We start from the raw sequence: 23,657 nt of genomic DNA on the forward strand, positions 1-23,657 counted from the left end.
GAACAGCAGTCAAGAAGGGGTCACTGTGTCCTGTCACTGAAGACAGAGAGATTAGATATGAAGGGAGTAAGTCACACTGAGAGCATGAACTTGCTAAGAGCATTTTTTCAACCTTAAGTAACATGGCCGTAAATATACATGGGGCTCAGAATAAAGACTACTGAACTGTAACCCTTATACTCTACTGACCTGTTTCAGAGTCCTGGGCAAATCACTTGATCTCACCACACTTGTTTTCCCAGCTGTGAAACAGCAGCAACATCTATTATACAGGGACCTGGGGAAAAGTTTCACACTTACATAAAACTGCAAGACTTAACAGGACACAACAGTTTGTGCATCTGGAAAGTTTGATCCTCACCTCCTGTATCAATTTGTCTAACAGTTCATTGCATCTCTAGCTACAAACGGTCTTGCTATTATTGTCTCATACAGTTATTTTCTCATACTGCTTTGCAGTAGCTGTGGTTTTAAATGTTAATGTGAAAGAAATTTAACTCTAGAAACTAGAGAATATGTCAAAATCCTACTCAACAGATTTGTTTACTGTTTTTTTTTCAGAAGCCTGTGTACTTGAATGACAGTGTTTTAGTGCATTTTACCCCATCTAATCCCCCAGAGTTAGAAGTGATGAGCTGCAAATGCCACTTCCCATTTTGCGAAATACTGAACTATTTACTAAATTCTAGCCTACTAGCTCAAGCTATGCAGTCCTTCTGAAGACAATGCACTTCCCCATTTTGTTTATGCCAGTGAGGATATAAACAAAACTGCACAACTAATTGAACAGTTGGCTTCAAACATTCCGTGGTAATATTCTACCAGCTAGAAAACAAAAAAGTTGATTCTTACATGTGAGGCTCAGCTCATAGTTCACACAGTACAGTTTTTCAATTTAGTAGGGGAATCACTGAAAAACAAAGCAGAGAGCGTCATTTATCATGACACATCTGGAGACCCCTTTCTGTATAAACCATTTTTCTATCTACTGAAGCATGAAACACAAACACAAAGAAGGCAAATCTAATTTTCATTCAATGCTCTCCTTAAGGAGCAAAACGCAGCTGAATGAAAAGTAGAACTTACTTAAACCATCTATTATCTTCTAGAAGTTCATTAGTAAACTAACTCTACTCCAAGAGGAGCAACAAAATGAGACAACGATGACTCCATGGCTTGAGTAGATAGACAGATCTGGGTCCAGAAAACAAATCTGGAAATGGTAAAAGGTATTCTGCTAGAACAGCCTTTATTCAAACAAAGCCACAGGTTCTATTTTACTTCCATGATGGCTGCCACATAGCAGACAAGGAAAAAAGCAGTCCCTGACAACAGCAAAAGAAATGACAATAGTGAAGACTTGATCTAGCAGGTAACTGCAAATGAGGTCACCTTAAAAGCTGTCACCTGAAATAAATGGACTACCAAAAAGTTGAGAACTTACCAGTTAAAAAGCTGCTGCTCTCATCAACTCATTTTCCATCCATCTTTTCCTCTACTAGGTACCATCAAAATACAGTTAATTTTTAGATCTGAGAGGATGAAAGAAATCACTTTAGGTTTGGGGTACCTTTTGTCATTTTCATTAGAGACCTGAACTGTTCTTATATAGAACAGAAACTTCCAAAACACAGCAAGGCAATAATCAGATCCCTTTGTTTCTGGCACCCCCTGAACACTTCTTCAGGTACTTTTAAGTAACTGATTGCAGCAATCCTAAATTACTCATTTAGGATGTAAAGTTTAAGAAACAGGAATAAGGGAGTGGAAGAGGTTGACAGTCTGTGTGGTAGAAACCACTAATACCAGCTACGCTGGTGCCAAATTTCTTTAAAAAGAAATGTCTCAGTTTCACATCCTGCAAAACAACACAACACACTTTGTTAGTATTGCACTGCAAATATATAAAGAGATCCTTGCTATAAATTACAAAGTATTTTTACTTTACACTGCATTTTACATTATACTTCTTGGTCATGCTTCGTATTCTCAGAGTGACAATATGGATAATTTTATTTACGGACAACAATACAGAAACCATCCTACAATAGGAAAAATAACTGAAATGCTAGCACTGAGGATGAACGCTTTTTCTGTATTTAATTTATGACACTTTGACAAACCAAAGGAAAAAAAAATGCTCAGCATTTTCAACACTCATTCATCTTTTCTGATAGTTACTAAATTATACCTATACTGGAATGAAAATTCTGAAGCACAGAGGTCTACCACAAAAAAGGAGACTTAGCTGGGGACACAATATAACAATTGGTGCTAAGGGAAGAGAAAAAAAACTTCTCCCTGGGGTAAAAAAAATGAAGGCAAAAAGAAAGAGGATCAAATTACACAGATTCACTGCTACCCTGGAATTGTCTGAAAAATTCAGACTCAGGTTGCCAGAACTCAAATGTTGTGTAAAACACATACTACTTCGGAATTCAAGGAGGTAAAACTGAGCTTAAATAAGGAGTGAAAGACATCATCCCATTTAGTACATGCACAGAAAATCAAGACTATAAAAATTATCACTACCAATACTTACCTTTTAAGTTATTTCATGTAAACAACAATAGACTCATAAAATGTCCTGCATTTTTGTCAAGTCTCCAGAAATCACCATTTTTCCATTTTATTCTTCATATTTAATAGGTACCAAATGAACCCTGCTTTCGAGTTCACGGATTAAAAAAATGACACCTATAGACATGTTCTCAAGGGAAAAGGAAAAAAAAAAAAAAAACTTTTGGTCCTAAGTAGCCACACTTTCTACAAGATAGGAAAAACCTGCCGGGCATTTTGTTCGAAGCAGAAAAAGTTACTTTAGTCAGATCAGAACCTCAAATCATTATTACTAAAAAGTAATAGAGTAAATCAATTACTCTACTACAAAACCAATTGCGATTAAAACATTGTAGATAGCACTGGTTCCATCTGATGTCTGTATTTTAAAAAGTCTAATTAAACTTTGCTTTTTTATTAAAATGTCCATTTAGAATCTGGGTTCGTTTATATTCCCTTCTCCCAGCACATAGTTCAGCAACTCCCAACCAGTTATCAAACACTATGCTCTATTTATATGCACACAATTTATTTAAAACTGTGTCAGGTTCTATCAGGGAAACCCACTGTTCTTGTAGCCACTAAAGGTGAGGAAGGAAAAGGCAACGGCTGATACTGTACCAGAATGGAAAGCTGCACTGCCAATCAGCTCTGAGATGGTTCCACAATGAGACTCTGCAACACCAAACTTTTCTCAAAACCAGCCCTTTTGACACATTTGTGACCAGTAAATCCACGGTGTGTACAGATGGGAGACTTAGAAATGTGCTTTTGTCCAAATATAATCTGTAACAGTCTCTGAGTCTTGCTGTATTTGTCACGATCTTTACATATAGAGTATTTTTGCCCAAATATTTTTTCACCATTTTTTTTTGGCAGATTACTGGATATGCATGCCATTAATGTCTGGTGTAGCAAAACATTTGAATCCACACATAGAAAAACTGTATTTAATGTTTATGTTTACATGAAGAATGTAGCAAGAACACAGTATACTACAGTGTTTAGAGACCATCTTTGAATGCTTTCAGCAGCAGGTCAGCTGCCAGCCCAGGAGACAAGACACCACTAAGAACTTTTTCTTCTAGAAGTGGAATCTTATCCTTGACTGCCAAGTGACTCCGGAAGTGTTCCAGCATATTTTCTTGGATGAGATTCCACATCCACACTTTCTGCTGTTTCCGTCGTTTGGCAAGCAGCTCACCACTCGTGAGCACGAGGTCACGAAATTCTGTCATTTTATCCCACATATCTGAGATACCTTCTCCAGTTTTGGCAGAGATACGCATTACCTGTTGGATTCAGAAGAATTTTTAAAGACAAATAATTACTGGGCTTAAGGGTTCAATTACTGAATCAAGTAGATTGAGTGAAAATTAGGAAATGTGGAAGGCAAACTTGCTTCAATACGCTCACCCAATGCTGCTCAAAGGAGTTTTGTGCCACTCATACTTTTTTCCAAAAAGAATAAGGAAAAAAAAACTCAGAATTGGGATTGTACCAACTATAAGCAGACCTTGAGATCCACAGTATTTGGGATAAATAGGGTTTGTCCAACTGCTTGTGTAATTAGGGAGAATCATTTTAAATGAGATCCTTAGCTAAAATGTAGTGTTGCTATTTTACTTAAACGTAGACTTAATTATCAATTCAGGTAGACACACTCTGATAGCTACCCTTTTGCACTTAAAATATTCCAGAAAGGAGGTACTGAAACTTCTTTTTGCATATGCTTTCCAGAGTAGGAATTCATTTTGCCAAAGTATTTCAGGCATCCAACTTCATATTTTAAATGGAACTGTCTTAAAAAAAACAAAAAACAAAAAACAAACAAACAAACAAACAAAAAACTCGCTGTCTCTCTCTTTCTCTCCCCATTCTCCCAATCACTGAAACAGAGACAGATTTCTGATAACCTCACTGATATCAAACAGGTGTTTTGGGTCACATTTATCAGGCTGAATAAATAGGTATCCAGATGTATCAGTTGCCATTAAACAGTGAGGAACTAAACAGACTGCTGAAAAGCAAAGAAATATGCCACCTATATGAATGTTAAACAATACACAATCAAGTCTTTCACACAGTGTAAAAAAATAAACAATCAAACTTTTTTTTTTTTTTTTATAAAAGAGCTCAAGGAGTCTAATACAGCTAGATGAGACAGTAACAGTCCCAACTAATTCAGCGTTTTTTTTTCTGGGAAAACAACAAAAAAACCCACCACCAACAAAAATACCACAGGGAAGTACACACACCTTTGGTCTCCAAACCTTTGAACGCTTGCGAAGCAGCTTCATAGCACTAATATATTCTGCTTGTATTCTCCGTGCAGGCACAATTAAATCACCATCAGCTTTATTTATAGCAACTAGATCTGCCATCTCAATTATACCCCGTTTGATACCCTGAACAGAACACAGAGAGAAATTATGAATATCCAGAATAACTGACACATTGATTTAATCACAGAAAGTAGGTCAGGAAAGATTTGTTATTTTTCTGTTGGCTCCTGCTGGTAAGTGGATGGGTGTGCTAGTCACACAGCAGTAGTACCAGTGGCCTCCGTCATCACCACTGATTACTCTGCTTTGACACTGGAACACTGAATATGGATATCAGAGTTTACACGAGAACCTATTTTATGCACAGAGACTTATGTTTAAACAAAACATGGCCAAGTTTACAAAATTAATTATATTAATTTGTTTTCCTCAAAACCACTCCCAGTAAATCATACGTAACTAATAAACAGGTCATGATAACACTCTCTGATACTACTCAGAGAGTATCAAAATCTTACATCCCAGTAATTCCAAGATTTGGAAAAAAAAAATCAGATCCCAAAAGTGCAATACATTGGTAAGACATTGAAAAGACTCCAGTAGCAGCTAATTGACAAAATACTGTCATTTACAAAGTACTGTTGATATGGACTTCTTGCACAGAGAGGTACTACCTGGATTTAAATTTCTCCTAGTCCTAGGTAGTATAATTACAAAGAGAAACTAAACAATACCTGTAATTCATCTCCACCTGCAGGTGGCAGCAGTAATATAAACATATCGACCATATCAGCCACAGCAAATTCTGACTGTCCCACACCTAAAAAATTAAATCCAGAGTTCACTATTTACAGCGATCCTCCAAAGTCACATTAATAAAACGCTAATATCAGATCGTAGTATTGCACTGCCTTTCTATTTTGAATAAAACCCACTAATCACAGAATGGTTTGGGTTGGAAGGGGCCCTAAATCCCATCCAGTTCCAACCTCCCCCTGCCATGGGCAGGGACACCTCCCACCAGACCAGGTTGCTCAAAGCCTCATCTAATCTGGCCTTGAACACCTCCAGGGATGAAGCATCCACAGCTTCTCTGCGCAACCTGTTCCAGTGCCTCACCACCAATAAACAAACACAACAGGGAACACGCCATTCCAGTGTTTTTACAAAATATAAAGGCCTAGAAAATTGAGAGAACAGGCATGCATTTTTACCCAGTGACCGTGCAAGAAAGCATGAGCAAAATCCAAGATGAAAGCAGATGAAGTATGCAGTTAGCGACACACCTGATTTGGGTGGCACAGCAAGATAACTGAAAGAAAACCCTAAGCACGTACCTACTGTTTCCACAAGAACAACATCATAGCCTCCTCCTTCACAGAGCAGAATGGCTTCATTCGTGGTCCTTGTTACACCTCCTAATGTTCCTCTTGTTGGAGATGGTCTGATGTATGCATTCATGTCTCTTGACAACTCAGTCATCCGTGTTTTATCACCCAATAGAGAACCTTAAACATTTACTATTAAATTATTTCAAACATGCCAAACAGCTAGACTTTGCTTCCCTGTTCCCTGCCCCCACCAAAACGACTGAGAAAAAGGTAGATCTCTTGGAAGAAATAAGTCATAAAACAATATTCCAATAATAGTTGTTCAAGTCTTCGCTCAGGACTAGAAAGTTCCCGACAAGTGGAACTTGAAAGTTCCTGACAAGTGGCCTAACAAGTGGACCTTACTGCCACCAAATATGAAGAATTTGTTCTAGGTCAGAATGGATTCTGCACTTCCTGAACAGCTCTTTTTTAAGAGCTGCTGATTAATCTTTGCTGTTTCTTTCCAAAGAGACAAATCTTTACCTTAAGATTTTGTTGATGATCTTTGTTAGTTTTTAAGAAAACTTAAAATACATTCCTGCCTTCCCATTATTCATACAAACTTTACATCAAATTCATTGAGATCTACATATATAAAGCACATTCCAAAAGACAAGAGATGCTCGATTCACATAACTGGTACGGTGTTGGCACCACATTTTGCTATTCTGTTCACATGTCTTGAATGTATACATACAAAAATATACTATTTCTTAACTCTAAGTCATTGCAGTGCTTTTTTTTTTTTAAAATAGTTACATTGCAGCATCTTCTACAATGATGTAGATACTGGAAAAAGGAATGATGTTCCCCAACAGCTGCCCATTAGAAAAGGATCAAAATCAAGGTTCTATTATTTAAGTCACAGATATCATTAATCAAGCCTGGTCAACCTAGAATTGCCTAAAAGACTGGGAGTGGCACATTACAGCCACACAATTTTAAGGAATCTCAAATTAAAAAAAAAAAAAAAATCAGCAGGCCATGCTACAAGTCATACTAATGGTCAGTGACAGTGCAGCAGGAAACCATGACACTGATATAGTCAACAAAAAGCTAGAAATTCTTATAGAGAATTAATGAATATTCTGTACTCCAACCTGACAGATACATTTGGATTGCAGCACATTCTAAATAGTTTTAAATTAGCATTTATGTCCTGCTCAGTGATGTCGCTTCTGAAATTTAAGTAGAAATGAATGCTCTTCTCCTTCATTGACATGGCATTAAGTAAGTTAATAAAACTAGAGAAAAAAACAGCGGCTTTGCAAAGTTTCAGACCAAAAAAAATGTTAAACAGCATTCAAACACTGGAAAGGAGTAAACTTGACAAAATGAGGGCATTAATACATAATTCTCAATTTCATAATGTGTGGGAAGAAAAAATGAAAAAATGATATAGTATCAGTTTTGTAATACTTTCATAGGGGCCAAAATTTTCTTCCATTTGCCCCAACAAGACACACTTACATTTGACAAGGTATTAGAAACCTGACTGAAACATTAAGTCCTACTTACCACCGCTTGTACTAGAAGAAGGGTCTACAGCCAACACCGACACTTTGTGTCCTCTTTCTGTAAGCATTTTCCCAAAGCATTCTATGAAAGTTGATTTCCCAGCACCAGGAGGACCAGACAACCCTAATAACCACATTAGGAAAATAGGAAGAGAAAAGATCTTGTTAATTAAATAAATCATAAATCACATGAACACTTGATAGTTAAGTTGATAATTCCTATTTTATCACAAGATCACAAAAAAGTGCCACAACTGATATAGCCCAGTGAGCAATTGTAATTGACCTGAAACACAATACCATGCTTCACCCAAGATAGCAGTGCTCACTTCACTGCCCCTCATCCTACCCATACCCATGGTTTATCCTTATTTCCTCTCCTCCAAATAAATTTATCTATACTAGTTTATATTACAAAGTTTTCAACTGTAATATCCTAAAACTGTATTTTTCAGATTTATACAAGAGATACTTTAGGAGTATAAGCTCTTACCCTGAGTGGCTAGTATTTCAAAAAATGGGTAATTTACTTCTATTTCAAAGCATATAAATAAGGATTAGCTTAAAAACCTGCACTAGGTATTTCTCATTCCCATGCTCAAGTTCTTGTTCTTAGTGTCTCTATACACACGAGGGATGGCAGCTGGGCACGACCAAGTTTACTTAGTCCAGCTCTTTGCAAGGGAAGAACATTTTACAGTTTCCAAGAGAGCCAGGTTCAACTCTCCTCAGTCAAAAAGTAGGCTGCTTTAAAGTAACACCATAAAACAGGAAGGTACATGTTCTTCCTTTCATTGATTAGTGAAGGATTCAGAATGCACTCAAGAAAACATTTCAGGAAAAGAACGTGTGCTTAACTACATCCTTCCCTATCTTAGTGTAGATGATAGCTGTAACAATCAGTTAACTACTTAACATTTCAGCTCGTTATACGCATTAAAAACAAACAAAAAGCACAACCACTGTCCCCCAACCACTCAAGAAGTGTCAAATTCTATCTTGATTTTTTTCAATAACATCTTCCAGCCCAAGCCATAACTCTCCCAGACAACAGAAGTGATCTAGGTTGGTTACGAATCACAAGAAACCACTGATGAAAGACTATTGACCACAATGTTTAAAGAATAAGAGTAACAATGAAAGGTGAACACTGTAATTCTGCCAAAGCAACTACTGGACAGACATAAAAGGACTAACCCACTCTAAAGGCAAGTGGCTTTCCTTGATTTAACTTTTCTTGTTCCCTGTGGTAGGATAATACCTTCTGAAGGAGCACCTGGGCTATTTTCTTTTTCCTAGCTTGAGTTGATTCTACAAGTGTAATGGCTTCAGCTAAACAGGCTCTGTGGCCCTGGATGAGTCCACTGTAAAGTCTGTCTATGAGTCTGTTTTCTCTGTCAGAGAGACCCTCTGCTTGCTGGTCAGGGGCAGCTTGGTGACACAGCTCTCTTTTCAAACCCTCTGATGAACATAACCGTTTTGTATGATACAGGCGCACCGGCATGAGAGACTCAATGCATGGGAAATCTGATCTGTAAGTGCAGTGAAAGTTCTTGAAATACATTCTTCTGAAGAGATAACGAGGAGGAAACCTCAGCAGTACAGAGGGTATCTTCATCTTGCTTGGAATTAAAAGCACCAGATATCAGTTCACTTCTGTTTGCAGAGACCCTAAGGACAGAGAGAGAGAAAAATGTCACTTCCTTCAAAGTACTCTAAGTGCTTTTGCAAGGACACAAATGAAATGTGTAAACAGGCACTGTTACTTTATATAAACCCAGCTTTTAAATGCAAAAGGTCGTTCTCTCTTCCCGCTGAAAAACAGAATAAAAAAGATGTTATAGAATCTTCAACAGCATGGCGCCACTTTACTATCATAACAGAATCACAACAAGTGAAGATGATATTCTTATAAATATGAAGAAAAATAAAAAATACTTTTAAACTTAATAATAAAAATACTCCAACATCCCACAAAACTCCAGCAACCAACCAACCAACCCCCCCGGCTTAACGAACTCAGCCCCCCTCCTACCTCCGCGGGTGCGGGGGGTTCAAACCCGCTGCTCGGGACGGGCTGTGCCCTCGGCAGCCTCTCAGCGCCGCTCGCTGCCGCCGCCGGTCCCACGGGCCGGGGCTCGCCTCCAGCCGCGGTCCCGCCCCGGGGAAGTGACGGCCTCAGGGCGAGACGGAACCGCCGGGCACGGCCCGCGGCCGCTGAGGGAGCGCCGCGCGTGCGCCGCAGCGCCCCGCCTTTCCCGCTCCGCCGCGGCCGTTGCGACCGTTAGGCGGCGTCGCGTGAGGGGCTGCGAGGCGTTAACGGACACGGCCAATGCAGGCGGGGGTGGCCCCGCTCCTCACGTCCTCGCTGTGGAGGCCTCGGGTTGCTCCCGGCTCCGTGCTGACATAGGAGCAGTTCCTCCGCCCTGTCAGGAAAAGGAAGGATGCGGCAACACCTCCTTTAATTCCCCTTCTGAAATCTTTTAAGATGTCAAATTCAAATCTACGTGTGACCATTTAATAGTCCCCCATTTCATTTCAGGTACAAACAATGATGAAGAAATAACCCCCAACTATTTATTAAATCATACTTTCTAGCTTTCACTTCACCAAGCTAAACAACCGTGACTTTGGAAATAATCCTCTTTATTTTTTATTTCTCTAGTCATGTTAGCAGCCTGTTGCTGCATCTGTTTGTGTTAAAACCGATGCATTTATTTTTAATAAACAGAAACACCATCTGCTGGTACCTGAGCTGTTGCTAGTACCTCACAATGATGCTAATACAGTTCTGGAAAGAGGTGTTCACAGTCCTGTGAGAGGGGCAGTGCAACTGATGGGCTATGAAATGGAATAGATTTTGTTCTTAACTTCCAAATGCACAATTTAACACCATTCATATTATTCCAGTCCATATGATGATCATACACAGATAACTGAACAATCCACTTTCCTTGTCAGAACTGATGAAATGGGGGGTTTTGCATCCTCATCAGCATGTGATGCAGCAGAGACAGGAATTCCCATTTCAAAACAGCCTTGTGTAGCCTCTCTCTGTAGCCTGGCCTTTGTTCATCAGTTACTATGAATCACTATCATTTCTTTAAACACACTTTCTAAGGCTGTTTCAAGTGCTGTTCTTAAACCTAGATAGCACATCACCATTAATAACAGCAACAAAGCCATTCCACTATGGTTTCATCACAGATTGTCAATCCTGCGTTTCATTCAACTTTGTGTGCTTTCATCGCTGACCTTGTTACGAGGACTAGATGAATGGCAATGCAAAACTGCACGTTTCAGCAGCTCTGAAGGGGGAGAGTGGATTGTTCAGTTCTTGGTGCACCCTCATCTTGTGGAACAGAATAGCAGGAATTGTATTAAATTGTGCGTTCAGCAGTTAAGAAAAAGTGTGCTATTTTATATGGTTCATCCGCTGCATTGCCAAGCTGATATGACCATGAGGAAGTCATGTATGTGTTTTTGAGTACTTTTCAAACAAGAACCATTGTAAGACACTCACACAATGAGGCTCAACTAGGTAAAAGCATAGTTGTGCAAGTGACCTCCCCCTCCCCTCAACTCCAATCTTAAACAAGTAAGTTTCTTTTCTCCAAAGACTATAATTTCCAAATGCCAGACTTGACAGAAAGAATTCCTATTGCACTGTAATGGATATACATGCATATTTTCAGTATAATGGAAGAGAGACAGTGCAGCTCTCCCACAGTCACATGCTTTTCTTGCATCTGTTACTCTCACCTTGTCTAAAAGAGGCAAAGCACTTCCTTAGAAGCTGGACCATATCCTGAGTCTCCTCAATCTGCATCCTGTCCTACAATTTTCATGTTTTCCTTATGGCCACATACAGTAAGAGACCAAACATGGATCTTTTTGGTCTTTATTACACCCAACCCACTGAATTTTGGTCAGTCTAATGGGCTTTCTGCTTTCTGACTTGCAGCATAAGGAGTTCTGTGGTCTCCTGTGTTCCTTTACCCAGTTGTTATTAATTCACATAACATCCTAGCTGAGGTATTGAGGAAGGTCCTTCAGTAGCTTTCAAAATCACTCAGCCTCATGCTTGTTTCCCTCTTATTTTTCTATTTGTTTTTATTTCAAATGCAATTTGTCTTCCTATTGTGTTCCCCCTGCTTCTTTTCCCCAGGGATGTTAGAAGAATAAAAATGTGTATCCCATAGTTATCATCACAGTCTGCAACTGATCTGGTCTTAACCTCCTTATTGTAAATCTACCCCAGATGTTTAAGAAAACAGTACTGCTGGTTACTTGTGAAATGGCAGTCTTCCTTCTGAGCCAAGTGTTATAAAACATTGCACCATGGAGCAGGGGTGCGTGGGGATACACTAGTCATTGTGCAGATCTTTTGAACAAAGTGTTCAATTGAATCACAATTGCTACAATAGAAAAATAGACTTCTGTAACTTCTCACAAGACAAAAAGTATTACCATTACCATCTTTGCCATCCGTTAGTGCTTCCTTTCTCTGGCAGCACTCCAACTTCCATGGCTCTGCTCATCTCCTTAAGAAGTCCTGAAGCAATCCTTGTGCACATTATTATTATGGCTACAGTATTTAATACGTTCAGCTATAAGCAATGAGTTGCAAAAAGTACAAAAGTAAGATTCTCTATGATCTAAATGAAAAATATTAAAAGGAAATGACAACAGGACAAGTAACTGATGAAATCAAATGAACAGCACCAGCTTGAAACTCGCTGGCTTTTCCCCAAATATGTAAAGATGTAATTTTTCTGTATCTAGGAACTACCTCTATTGGCCCCCGTCTGTATGTTAAAAGGTCTGGCATGACCTCATTACTGGTTATGGTTCCAGAATTATGAAATGTATGTCACTTACAAAAAGCAATGACAATTTCTTAGAGATGTGGTTTTATTTCATTACTCCATTCTCCCCCTGTGAGAACAGGGGTGGGTATTTAAGGCTCTACCATGCCCCCAAAATGCTTTCTCCACTATGTCTTATTGCTAAATGAACTTCTCATTTAGGAATACAAATTCAGTGGCAATTCCTATGCTGACTACTCACACTGCACTTGCAGCATAGCACGGGGTCTTTTTTTTTTTTTTTTTAATTCTATCTCACTCACTCCAGTATTTCTCCATTCTGCCTTTAATACTCCACCCTCCTTACTTGCAAATGCATGCTTTTGGCTAGTATGTTTACAATCAGACTAGTGGTTTTATTGCTATGATAAGTTCAAGAAAAATAGTCATACTCCTTAGACTACATTAAAAATTTTGGCTGACATAACATAGATCCAAACTCAGTAACCAAACTCTATCGGGATCCCTCCTGCAAACACTACATGCTTGTCCCTCAGCTCCCAGGAACCAGCCATACATGTTGCATCCCAGAGCACAGGAGAAATGAGGGGTTCTTTTCCATTGCAACCTGCCACTGCCAACCAGAGCAATAAGCAAGTGTTTATTTGTGGTGTGGGTTAAATCCTGCCTGCATGTCATGCTTAGGCAAACTACAAAATAACTACAGTCCCTGCTACAGTACCAACTGAAACTACAGTGGTGACTGAATGAGCACTTGTCTTTTATTTCAGAGGACACCCCTCAATTCACTTGAGTTCTCACACCGAGAAAAGTCTGAATCAATCTGAGCTTTGCAGAGCAACACTAAGCGAGGTACCTGCTGATTACAGCCTTATTTTCAGTAAAGAGCAGTAGCCTTTAAATAAGAACAGTCTCAGAACTTGAAACAAACAAACAAAAAATCCTTCCCCATCATTTTAAAGATAACTGGACACCTGAAAAAAATGCAATGGGAAGCATATTCACATCTGAAAGTTTACCCCTTTAAATGTATCTTGACCTCAGGACTCAGGTTTTACATTAATGACACGGGCAAGGAAACAGCATAAAAGAAGTGAATTTCCCCAAAGGCTCATTAACAGCTATACAAGCAGGTGTTGGCTGTGTAGGGGCACTTGAAGGTTTTAGGACAGAGCAGTAAGTTGTCTCTCTGGCTAGGTCTGGAGACAAAAGCCTTACCCCAGCTTTCCCGGTTCAGCAACCTACAAATCGGGGATGACACCAAGAGTTGTGCAGATTCATTGTACCCATACTGCTGAGGAGCTGTAAGGTTGTCAGAGCTGTTAGAGCTGCCTGGTGAACTTGGGAAAAAGAGATTTGCTCTCTGAACTGTGGCTGAGACTTACAAGAGTATCTGAAGAAAGAGGAGGAAAAAAGCATCTTAAACCACTATGGTTTGTATTTGTATAACATTTTTATAAGCAAGGGAGCTGAAGTTTATTCACAGAACTTTACAGCAGTGACTCCAACATTTTCTTTTTGATATAAACTGAGCAATGACTTCACATTAGTGAGAAATGACATCAACCACTACTGGAAAGTTTTGTAACATTTCTGCAGAAGTTTTTCAACAGTTCATGATGAACTGCCTGTTCTAAAATGACATGTGAAAGGGACAGATAACAAAAGTTTATCTTCGAAAAGCAAATTATGTTTTCTGTGAATTTATTTGTAAATAACTATATGGACAAGAAAACTATACTAATTCATACAAACTAATGGCTTCAAAAGCAAATTAAATAACTTTCTCCAAGACTCACTCATTGTTACAATTATAAGCCTGCAAGGCCATGTCACTTGCCAGTAAAATACTTTTTTTTTTTTTTTCCTTTCAATTAATACAGTATTTAAAAATTTGGCTTAAAGAATGTTTTCCTCCATAGCCATCAATGGCTCATGACAAAAATATTTCTCATCTAGTCCATTATTGCACAGCTGAGAAGGAAATCATTAATTGCCTCATCCTGACTACTTTTATTACAGCAATGAAACCATAGCAAGCATATTAGTAAACGTAAGAAAGGATAATACAATCTGACACTTGACTTTGACAAGATATCTTAATTCCCAGCTACTTTGTGCCTAAAGAAATGACTGATTGGCTGCAGTTCCTGAATTCTTTCAAACTTGACAAGGATAGAAACAAAAGACTGACACTTTGAAGTGAAATACAGCCTGCCTCCCCTCTTGCCCCCCTTCCCCTGCCATCCCAATGTGTAAAAAGTTTATTAGCTTTGTATGGAATTAGCACAATCTCACCAAAAAGTAAAACCTTAGTTCACAAAGTGAAGCATACTCTGGGGCAAAGAATGAATGACCAATGCATAACAGTTTACAACTATAAACAACAATGCTAAACAACATTAAGAGTAAAGATGAAGTCTTTCATGCATTCAAATGTTTTTCCCTGCATCTCTAACAGCATCAGTGCTCAGAGATCTTTGTTTCAACATCCCTGTGTTGAACGGTTCACAAGCAGGTGAAAAAGACAATTGGTGGAAGTGAGATAGTGGGCAGGAGTGACCATAGGAACATAACAATAGCAGAAAAATATATCAAGACACATTTTCAGTTCCAGGATGACACTTACAGCCAAGATGAAGAGGAAGACCACGCCCATGATAAATGTGATAATAGGGATTCAAGACTGAGATATTGGAAAACCTAAATATTTCCAATTCAGACCAACCACCATGATATAAACAGAGAAGCCTGTTTCCTGTAGTCAACGTAAGCATTTTAAACATGAGACTATCATTTATCATGCGGGAAGTTTCGGTTTTTCTCATATGCATCTATGTGCCTGCATGCTGCACTTGCATGCTTAATCTCCAACATGCCCACAAAAGCAAGGCTTCAGTCTTCTTACAATGCAGAATTATTTAGCAATTTAAATGTCCCATTTTCCAGGCAGCTGTAGCAGACGGAAGAGAACGACAAAGAGGAAAGATTCTGCTAAGATTCAATATTACGTGATCAAACCATCCAAAAGGGTTGAAATACAACAATGTAAGAGGCTGGCAAACTAACTGAGAATTGGCTTTTTAAAAAGCACATTGGATCATATTGTGCATTGTTGCCCTATGCCACAAAATAAACACCTTTATGCAAGTACATCTGTATTTACAAAATTTATGCTAATGCTACAAAATATTGTACCCTAGAATTAAAATGAAAGAAAGATGTCTTATTTTAAAAACAAAAAGGCAAGCAAAAAAGGCAAACTCCAAAATAAAAGTTAAAATCATAACAGATGCAGCTGCACAGGGAAGATTAGCATACAGAATATGGAAAGCAGTAAAATATTTTTTTTTGTCTAGCACCAGCTAATAGGGGTCTAAAAGGGACAGCAGAAATTTTTCTGTCCAAAATTTATTATTTTTATTTAGTTACTTCACAAAAATTAGGCCCATGTTTAGAGAACTGCATCTTCCGACAGTAACCCTATCTCAATCCACCATTGTACTACAGTTCCAATAAAGAAAGATGTCTCACCAGCACTTATTTCCTCCCCTGTCACTAGCAGTTAAGTATTAATTTGTTCTCTGAAAACTAGCATTTCTATCTTTAGCATATAAAGGTAAAAAAAGAGAAATAATTCGGGTGTCTCTCACCTTCAAAATCACTTACTTCTTCTGGCCAGGAGGGGAAGCTAGTGCTATGTATTTTTGTCCCACAGCTTGGACGTATTCTGAATACAAAGGAATTTATTACTACCTCATCATTACAATCATAAATCTACCCTATTCAGCTACAGTAGTGTTCTAACAACCTGAGGAACTTGAACACATTCAACATTTATTTGGAGTACATTCAGTGGGATTCTGAATGTGAAATACTGAAGTCACACCTCTGCCAGTATGACTTCCCACCTTGGTTTTATTTTGGAGGGTTACTGACATAAGACCAGTGGAAAGTGGCTGTAACCCTGTTTGGAAGTGCTTTACAGTGAGCTTTGGACTTTCCAGCAGAATTGCTGTTGGCCTCTCCTCCGCTGCTGCAGTAAGTTAGGGATGTCTCTACAATGTACACTATATGTGGGAATGTCACCTTATTTCCTACAAAAGACAAACAAAATACAAAGCATAATTTTAACCAGTGGCTCTGTTTCTGTCTTAAGAGACTTATTCAGAGTATCAGTACATGGAAGAAAGTGGAATCTTCATATAAGAGGTATGAAGACTAGTCCTATAGCACAAGTCATTATTCAAAGACTGCGTGTTTTACTGCTGAGAATGAAACAGAAAACTGCAGCATTCACCTCAGATGATTTGTGGTCATCAGCACCCTTCATCAGTTTGATATCAGATTCAACTGTATTTATTTTGTAATTTTAGAAGCAAAGGAGGTACAGACTGAATGACTGAAACTTTTCCTTCTGAACAAATATTCTGTTTCAGCATATCAGCTTTTAACAGAAATAGCTATTTTGTTGATTAAAGCACAGTAAGAAAGGGCATCTAATATTGCTGTGGAAAGAAAACAGTAGTCAGATGTTGAAAGCTGTACCTAGTTATTTCCAAACTTTCTAGCTTTGTATCTATTTGTCCCTAGTTTGATGTAGTTTCAGATTTTCTGCCCACTTTGGAAAGGCCAGCAGCTCTACCAGCTCCCAGGACTGCTCCAACTCTCAACTCTGTCCAGCCAGACCAGATTCAAATCTTCAGGAGATGAAACATTCAAAGATGAGTGCAGGAATACCCCCCCCAAAATGCTTTTTTTACATATATACATACCATTCTTTGTCCTTGTTTGCTGCTTTTTTCCAGGAGAATATATTCCTAGTGTTATCTTCTCATGTAACAAGACTGATACTAGAACACAGTAAACAGATGCCAAATACTTCAGTTAGGACAACAGTCACCACTAGTCAAAGTCTGACAGAACGTCTTATGTGCTAATTAGATATTAAAAATTTACCTGATATGACAAACAAGCAAAAAAATCAAGTGTTGCATTAAAAGTATTCAAGGTCTCCTTCACTGAAGTGTCTCCTCCCCACCACCATTCTGCTGACTTCGTGTGCCTACTTACCCTAAAAAAAGACTGAATGGGTGGGGACTCTGGATTAGAGCAGCAGGGTTACAAGGGGAAATGAGATGTTTCTTGAATTGTTTTCTCATATTGGTTTCTCATATCTCATTGGTTTTTCTATGTTTCTCATATTTTCTGCCAAATCTTGGACTAAAAAGATTTTTTTCTTAAAAGTGCACCTGCTTAAAGAAAAAAAACATAATAATAATTTAAAAAATCAGAGTTCAAATCGAAGCTTTCAGCTCTTTAGCCACATCTTCAAGAAAGACATTTCACCTCTTCTGCACTACTGTTCAACTGAAGGAAAAGTAAGCCATTCAAAGCCTCACTTGTTTTAATTGGTGTTCAGGAAAACAGCATTTTGTGAGTTAAAGGCTCATGATCTGTCCACCCAATTGTGCAAAGCCTAAAAATTCTGATGTCATCTCCTTAGAGTGAACCCATTCTTAAAACTAAGCTTATGACAAAAATAAAAATCGCATCAACAATCTGTTTTAATGACACTGTTTGTATCATTTCCAATTACAAAAGTAACATTTCTCTAAAGTCATTAGTGCCCTGCCATTATAGCTGTCACCACTTCTCCAGTCTCGTTGCTCTGAGAGCAAAGACTCCCCGTAGGTTCCTGCTTGGAATACTGATAAGCCTCAGGAAGAGCTCTTCCCCAGATGGTCTGCTATCAGGCATTCGTACTCTAGCCATTCCTACTGAGGGTTAAATGCTATTAGCAGAACACACTCTCCAGCAGAAAGTGAGGTTTGTCACTAGGATGAGCTGTGCAAACGACTACATCTGTTAACTGTAGCACAATTTCACTTTAACTTCATAGGCATGTGGAACAAGGAGCAGAAGGGGAAAATATTCTTGCCTGTTTTATGTTAAATCAATCTGTCTCAGTAAGCATGAAAATATGCTCAAGTGACTAAGGGACCACTTCCTCAACGTTGACATCTCTGACAGAATTCAGTTCTTAAACATTCAAACCAGGCCCTAAACATTCAGTCACAGCACAGAGCAGGAAAGCATCCAAGAAAGCATTAAGGACACCTGTGCTATTCCCAACAAGCGTTTTTTTTAAGGTCCCCTCTAACACAAACCATTACGTGATTCTGTGATTCCCAGGTACGAAGCTACCTGTCTCTGTACCTCAGGGGCTTTGAGACTCAGCTAAACAGAAGAAAAGCTGGCCTTCACGTCTCTCTCTTCTGGTCTTTGTTACTACTATAAATAAATTAAAATAATAAAAGGTGCCTGTCTCCCTTTTCCCCATCTTATTTCTACTTACTTTTAACATCAGAAATTATCCTTTTTCCCCCTAGAAATCTATGTGGCAGATGATGTCTTATCTTTACGCCACAGGAAGTAGAGAAGCCAGCAAAAATTCACCAGTCAAGCCCTGACTCTGCAGGACAGAGACATTCCAGTATGCTAGCAGTGTAGACCACAAAGGTACTTATGTTTAAACAGTTAAATCTGGTTTTGTTTTGTTACTGTCAAGACAGGTGGTAGACCAAGTTCCTTAACCATAGAGTGTCTCTAGTCTCTTCAGTTAAGAGGCAGAGCCCACCAACCGGAGCCTTCAAAGATTTCCCACTAAGCAAGTACAATCCTCATTTGATATTCTTCAGCAAGCAGAACTATATCCAGAGAAATATATAAATATAAAAATCAAACCTCCTTTATTTGTCACAGATCCATCCCTCTGACCTTTTCAGCTAATTTTATATCATGTTTATTTACAGTTATATTTTAGAATAAAACATTTAATAAATAATGTCAGTAATAGAGTAAGCATTCTGAGTTCTGATGGGCAATTTTCTAATTGGATTTTCCCACCATGCACACAAATAACTCCTGGATTACTTAAATGATGACTACAGCGTCTCAGAAGCTCAGACAACAGGGCAGTGTGTATTTTAGTGAAGGTTATTTCTGAAAGGTTTATGATTGGCCTTCTGGATGAAGTCTACAAGTAAAGACCTAATGCTAGTTATCTAACTACTTGTTTTTATAATTCTTGCATTGTAATCTGCAAAGACCAAGTTTTAATGTCTAACCTGCAAAAGACATTTGTTACTCTTTTTTGTTCTTGATGATTTATGAAAAAGGTGAAAGCACATGCACTTTTCATTGAAATAAAAGGGGAAAAAAACTTTTGCCCCCTTCCTTCACTTTAACATAACTGTTGAATGTGTTATTTTTTGTTTTGTTTTTAATTAATATTAAAGAATGACCCTCAGATGCTTAATTGAGAAAGAACATTAAATTCTTACCAAAAAACTTAAGACTTGTTTTAGGTTAAAAAGGCATCAGAGAAACAGTCAAAAAAAGAATCACAGAATCACAGAATTTTCTAGGTTGGAAGAGACCTCAAGATCATCAAGTCCAACCTCTGACCTAACACTAACAAGTCTCCACTAAACCATATCCCTAAGCTCTACATCTAAATGTCTTTTAAAGACCTCCAGGGATGGTGACTCTACCACTTCCCTGGGCAGCCCGTTCCAGTGTCTAACAACCCTTTCGGTAAAGAAGTTCTTCTTAATATCCAACCTAAAACTCCCACGGCGCAACTTAAGCCCATTCCCCCTCGTCCTGTCACCAGGCACGTGGGAGAACAGACCAACCCCCACCTCGCTACAGCCTCCCTTCAGGTACCTGTAGAGAGCGATAAGGTCACCCCTGAGCCTCCTTTTCTCCAGGCTGAACAAGCCCAGCTCCCTCAGCCGCTCCTCATAAGCCTTGTTCTCCAGGCCCCTCACCAGCTTCGTAGCCCTTCTCTGGACTCGCTCGAGCACCTCCATGTCCTTCTTGTAGCGAGGGGCCCAAAACTGAACACAGTACTCGAGGTGCGGCCTCACCAGAGCTGAGTACAGGGGGACGATCACCTCCCTGGCCCTGCTGGCCACACTGTTTCTTATACAGGCCAGGATGCTGTTGGCCTTCTTGGCCACCTGAGCACACTGGTGGCTCATATTCAGCCGACTATCAACCATCACTCCCAGGTCCTTCTCTGCCTGGCAGCTCTCCAACCACTCATCTCCCAGCCTGTAGCTCTGCTTGGGGTTATTGCGCCCCAGGTGCAGGACCCGGCACTTGGCCTTGTTGAACTTCATGCAGTTGACCTCGGCCCATCGGTGCAGCCTCTCCAGATCCTCCTGCAGAGCCTTCCTACCCTCGAGCAGATCAACACACGTACCTAACTTGGTGTCATCTGCAAACTTACTGAGGGTGCACTCAATGCCCTCATCCAGATCATCAATGAAGATACTGAAGAGGACCAGCCCCAGCACCGAGCCCTGGGGAACGCCACTAGTGACTGGCCTCCAACTGGATTTGACTCCATTTACCACGACTCTTTGGGCCCGGCTATCCAGCCAGTTTCTAACCCAACGAAGCGTGCACCAGTCCAAGCCAAGAGCAGCCAGTTTCTTGAGGAGAATGCTGTGGGAAACGGTGTCAAAAGCCTTGCTGAAGTCAAGGTAGACCACATCCACAGCCTTTCCCTCATCCACCCAGCACGTCACTTTGTCATAGAAGGAGATCAGGTTCGTCAAGCAGGACCTGCCCTTCATAAACCCATGCTGACTGGGCCTGATCGCCTGCTTGCCCTGCAAGTGCTGCATGATGACTCTCGAGATAATCTGCTCCATGAGCTTCCCTGGCACTGAGGTCAAACTGACAGGCCTGTATTTTCCTGGGTCAGTCCTCCGGCCCTTCTTGTAGATGGGCGTCACATTTGCTAGCCGCCAGTCAACTGGGACCTCCCCCGATAGCCAGGACTGTTGATAAATGATGGAAAGCAGCTTGGCCAGCACCCCTGCCAGTTCTCTCAGTACCCTTGGGTGGATCCCATCCGGCCCCATCGACTTGTGCACATCCAAGTGCCGTACCAGGTCACCAACCATTTCTTCATGGATAGTGAGGGCCACATCTCTCTCCCCATCCCCTTCCACCAGTTCAGGGTACTGGGTATCCAGAGAACAATTGGTATTGCCGTTAAAGACTGAGGCGAAGAAGGCATTAAGCACCTCCACCTTTTCCTCATCTCTTGTAACTAAGTTTCCCCCCGCATCCAGTAAAGGATGGAGATTCTCCTTAGTCCTCCTTTTCGTGTTGATGTATTTATAAAAACATTTCTTGTTATCTTTAACAGCAGTAGCCAGATTGAGCTCCAGATGAGCTTTGGCTTTTCTAATTTTGTCCCTGCACAGCCTCGCGATATCCTTATAGTCCTCCCTAGTGGCCTGCCCACTTTTCCAAAGATTATAAACCCTCTTTTTTCTTCTAAGATCAAGCCACAATTCTCTGTTCAGCCAGGCTGGTCTTCTTCCCCGCCAGCTCGTCTTTGGGCACGTGGGGACAGACCGTTCCTGCGCCATTAAGATTTCCCTCTTGAAGAGCACCCAGCATTCCTGGACTCCTCTGCCCTTCAGAACCGCCTCCCAAGGGACTCTACCAACCAGTGTCCTCAGCAGCACAAAGTCAGCCCTCCGAAAGTCCAATACAGTGGTTTTACTGGTCCCCTTCCTGGCCTTGCCAAGAATAGAGAACTCCACCATTTCATGGTCACTCTGCCCAAGACAGCTCCCGACAATCACATCCTCCACCAGTCCTTCTCTGTTTGTGAAGAGGTGGTCTAGCAGGGCGCCACCCCTGGTAAAGAAAAGGTAAGAACAAAAAAGTTTCATCCAAAGGATGCCCATTAGCTTAATTAACCTTTTCTAAAGACTAAATCTGGATATTCCTCACAATCAAAGTCCAGAATATACAAAATTTAGTATTTTGACCCAGTTATGAGTGTAAGAATCCAGGAATTAGGCCAAATTCCCCACTCCACCACTCCCCCATTGCTTATTCTCACAAGAGCATTATCCTTTTGTCAAGATTCACAGCAAAACAGAATTGAGCCTTGCTGTATCACTAGCAAGGTGACATTCACTACAGGTAAGTGCTAGATATAACTTTTTTTTTTTTTTAAACCCATAAAACAATTATCTGGCTAAGCACTCATCATTCTAAAAAGGCTTGAAAACCACAGACTGGAATTAATGTTGCAAAATGCAGTCCCAAAATCTATTAAGAGAAGTGCTACAAAACAGAAATGAAGTAATTACTTTACTCAGCTCTCCAGTCGATAGCTTTGAAGTATTGGTGAGATCTCAACCAGACTATAACGCTGTTTCAGGCACCTTACTAGAACGGAGGTAAGCAAACTGGAATACAAAGGAAAAACTTCATCAAGTGTCTTTAAAAGCAGAAAAAAGAATGAATTTTAAAAATTAGTTTTCTGAAAAAAGGAGAAATAGAAAAATAGGGTAAGGGGCAGGAATGTATGTATCTTCATAGGCATCATCAAGATGTCAGTGAATGACTTGCTGCATCACCAACAAAGGCCAATTAAGAAGGAATCAGGTTCATTTGTAGAAAGGCAGATTTAAACCAAATGTAGAACAAACTTTCTAACTACAAAGATTATAAAGAACTAGAGAAGTGTACATAGGGAGACTGCAAAATATCTTCCACTTGATTTTTATCCAATCCCTATACTCAGTCCTTCTGTCTATACCATATACCACCTGAGAGAACACATGATGCAGCCAACCCACCACCTGACTGGGATTTACTGCACTTCTCTATATGCATAACATGTACAAGGCTCAAAAACTTGTTACATACAGTATTCATGAAAACTGCTCTCAACTGTTCATACACCAAAAAGTTGCATTTTCCACCTGCAGCCTCTTTGACAGCATCTGAAGAGCACACTTGCAAAAACAGGGCAACTAGCAGAGGGCTGCCACTATTACCAACAATTAATTCACCCTGCCCGTTGCTGCTTCTCCCTCATGAGCATTTCTCAAACCCAGATCAGAAAGCTGGCACAGGTCAAGTCCTACCAGCAACAATAGCCCCCTGCCGTACATCATGAGCAGGTAATGGGTATGTGGACAACAGCATACCAACACTCCTGCAACGGAAAGATGAAGAGACCCCACTTACCTCCAAGAGCTTGCTCTT

At 39.9% G+C, this 23,657-nt stretch overlaps 1 protein-coding gene across 2 annotated transcripts; it reads right to left on the reverse strand.

The window, feature by feature from the left end:
* Positions 1-238: 238 nt before the first annotated feature.
* MMAA (metabolism of cobalamin associated A) lies at positions 239-9,932 on the reverse strand. 2 transcript variants are annotated; one of them, XM_035323787.1, is made up of 9 exons: positions 9,770-9,932; positions 8,932-9,405; positions 7,736-7,858; positions 6,182-6,352; positions 5,579-5,664; positions 4,818-4,967; positions 3,181-3,851; positions 1,445-1,532; positions 239-277 (listed from the first exon to the last, which is right to left on the reverse strand). In XM_035323787.1, exons 2-7 carry the CDS (start codon positions 9,350-9,352, stop codon positions 3,564-3,566), a joined length of 1,239 nt encoding a protein of 412 aa, XP_035179678.1. In that variant the 5' UTR covers positions 9,353-9,405; positions 9,770-9,932; the 3' UTR covers positions 239-277; positions 1,445-1,532; positions 3,181-3,563. The 2 variants fall into 2 exon arrangements, with proteins under 2 accessions (XP_035179678.1, XP_035179677.1); XM_035323786.1 differs by having other exon boundaries at positions 1,445-3,851.
* Between the last annotated feature and the right edge of the window lie 13,725 nt (positions 9,933-23,657).

The sequence above is a fragment of the Oxyura jamaicensis genome, chromosome 4 (assembly GCF_011077185.1).
Source record: "Oxyura jamaicensis isolate SHBP4307 breed ruddy duck chromosome 4, BPBGC_Ojam_1.0, whole genome shotgun sequence".
Taxonomy (NCBI): Eukaryota; Metazoa; Chordata; class Aves; order Anseriformes; family Anatidae; genus Oxyura; species Oxyura jamaicensis.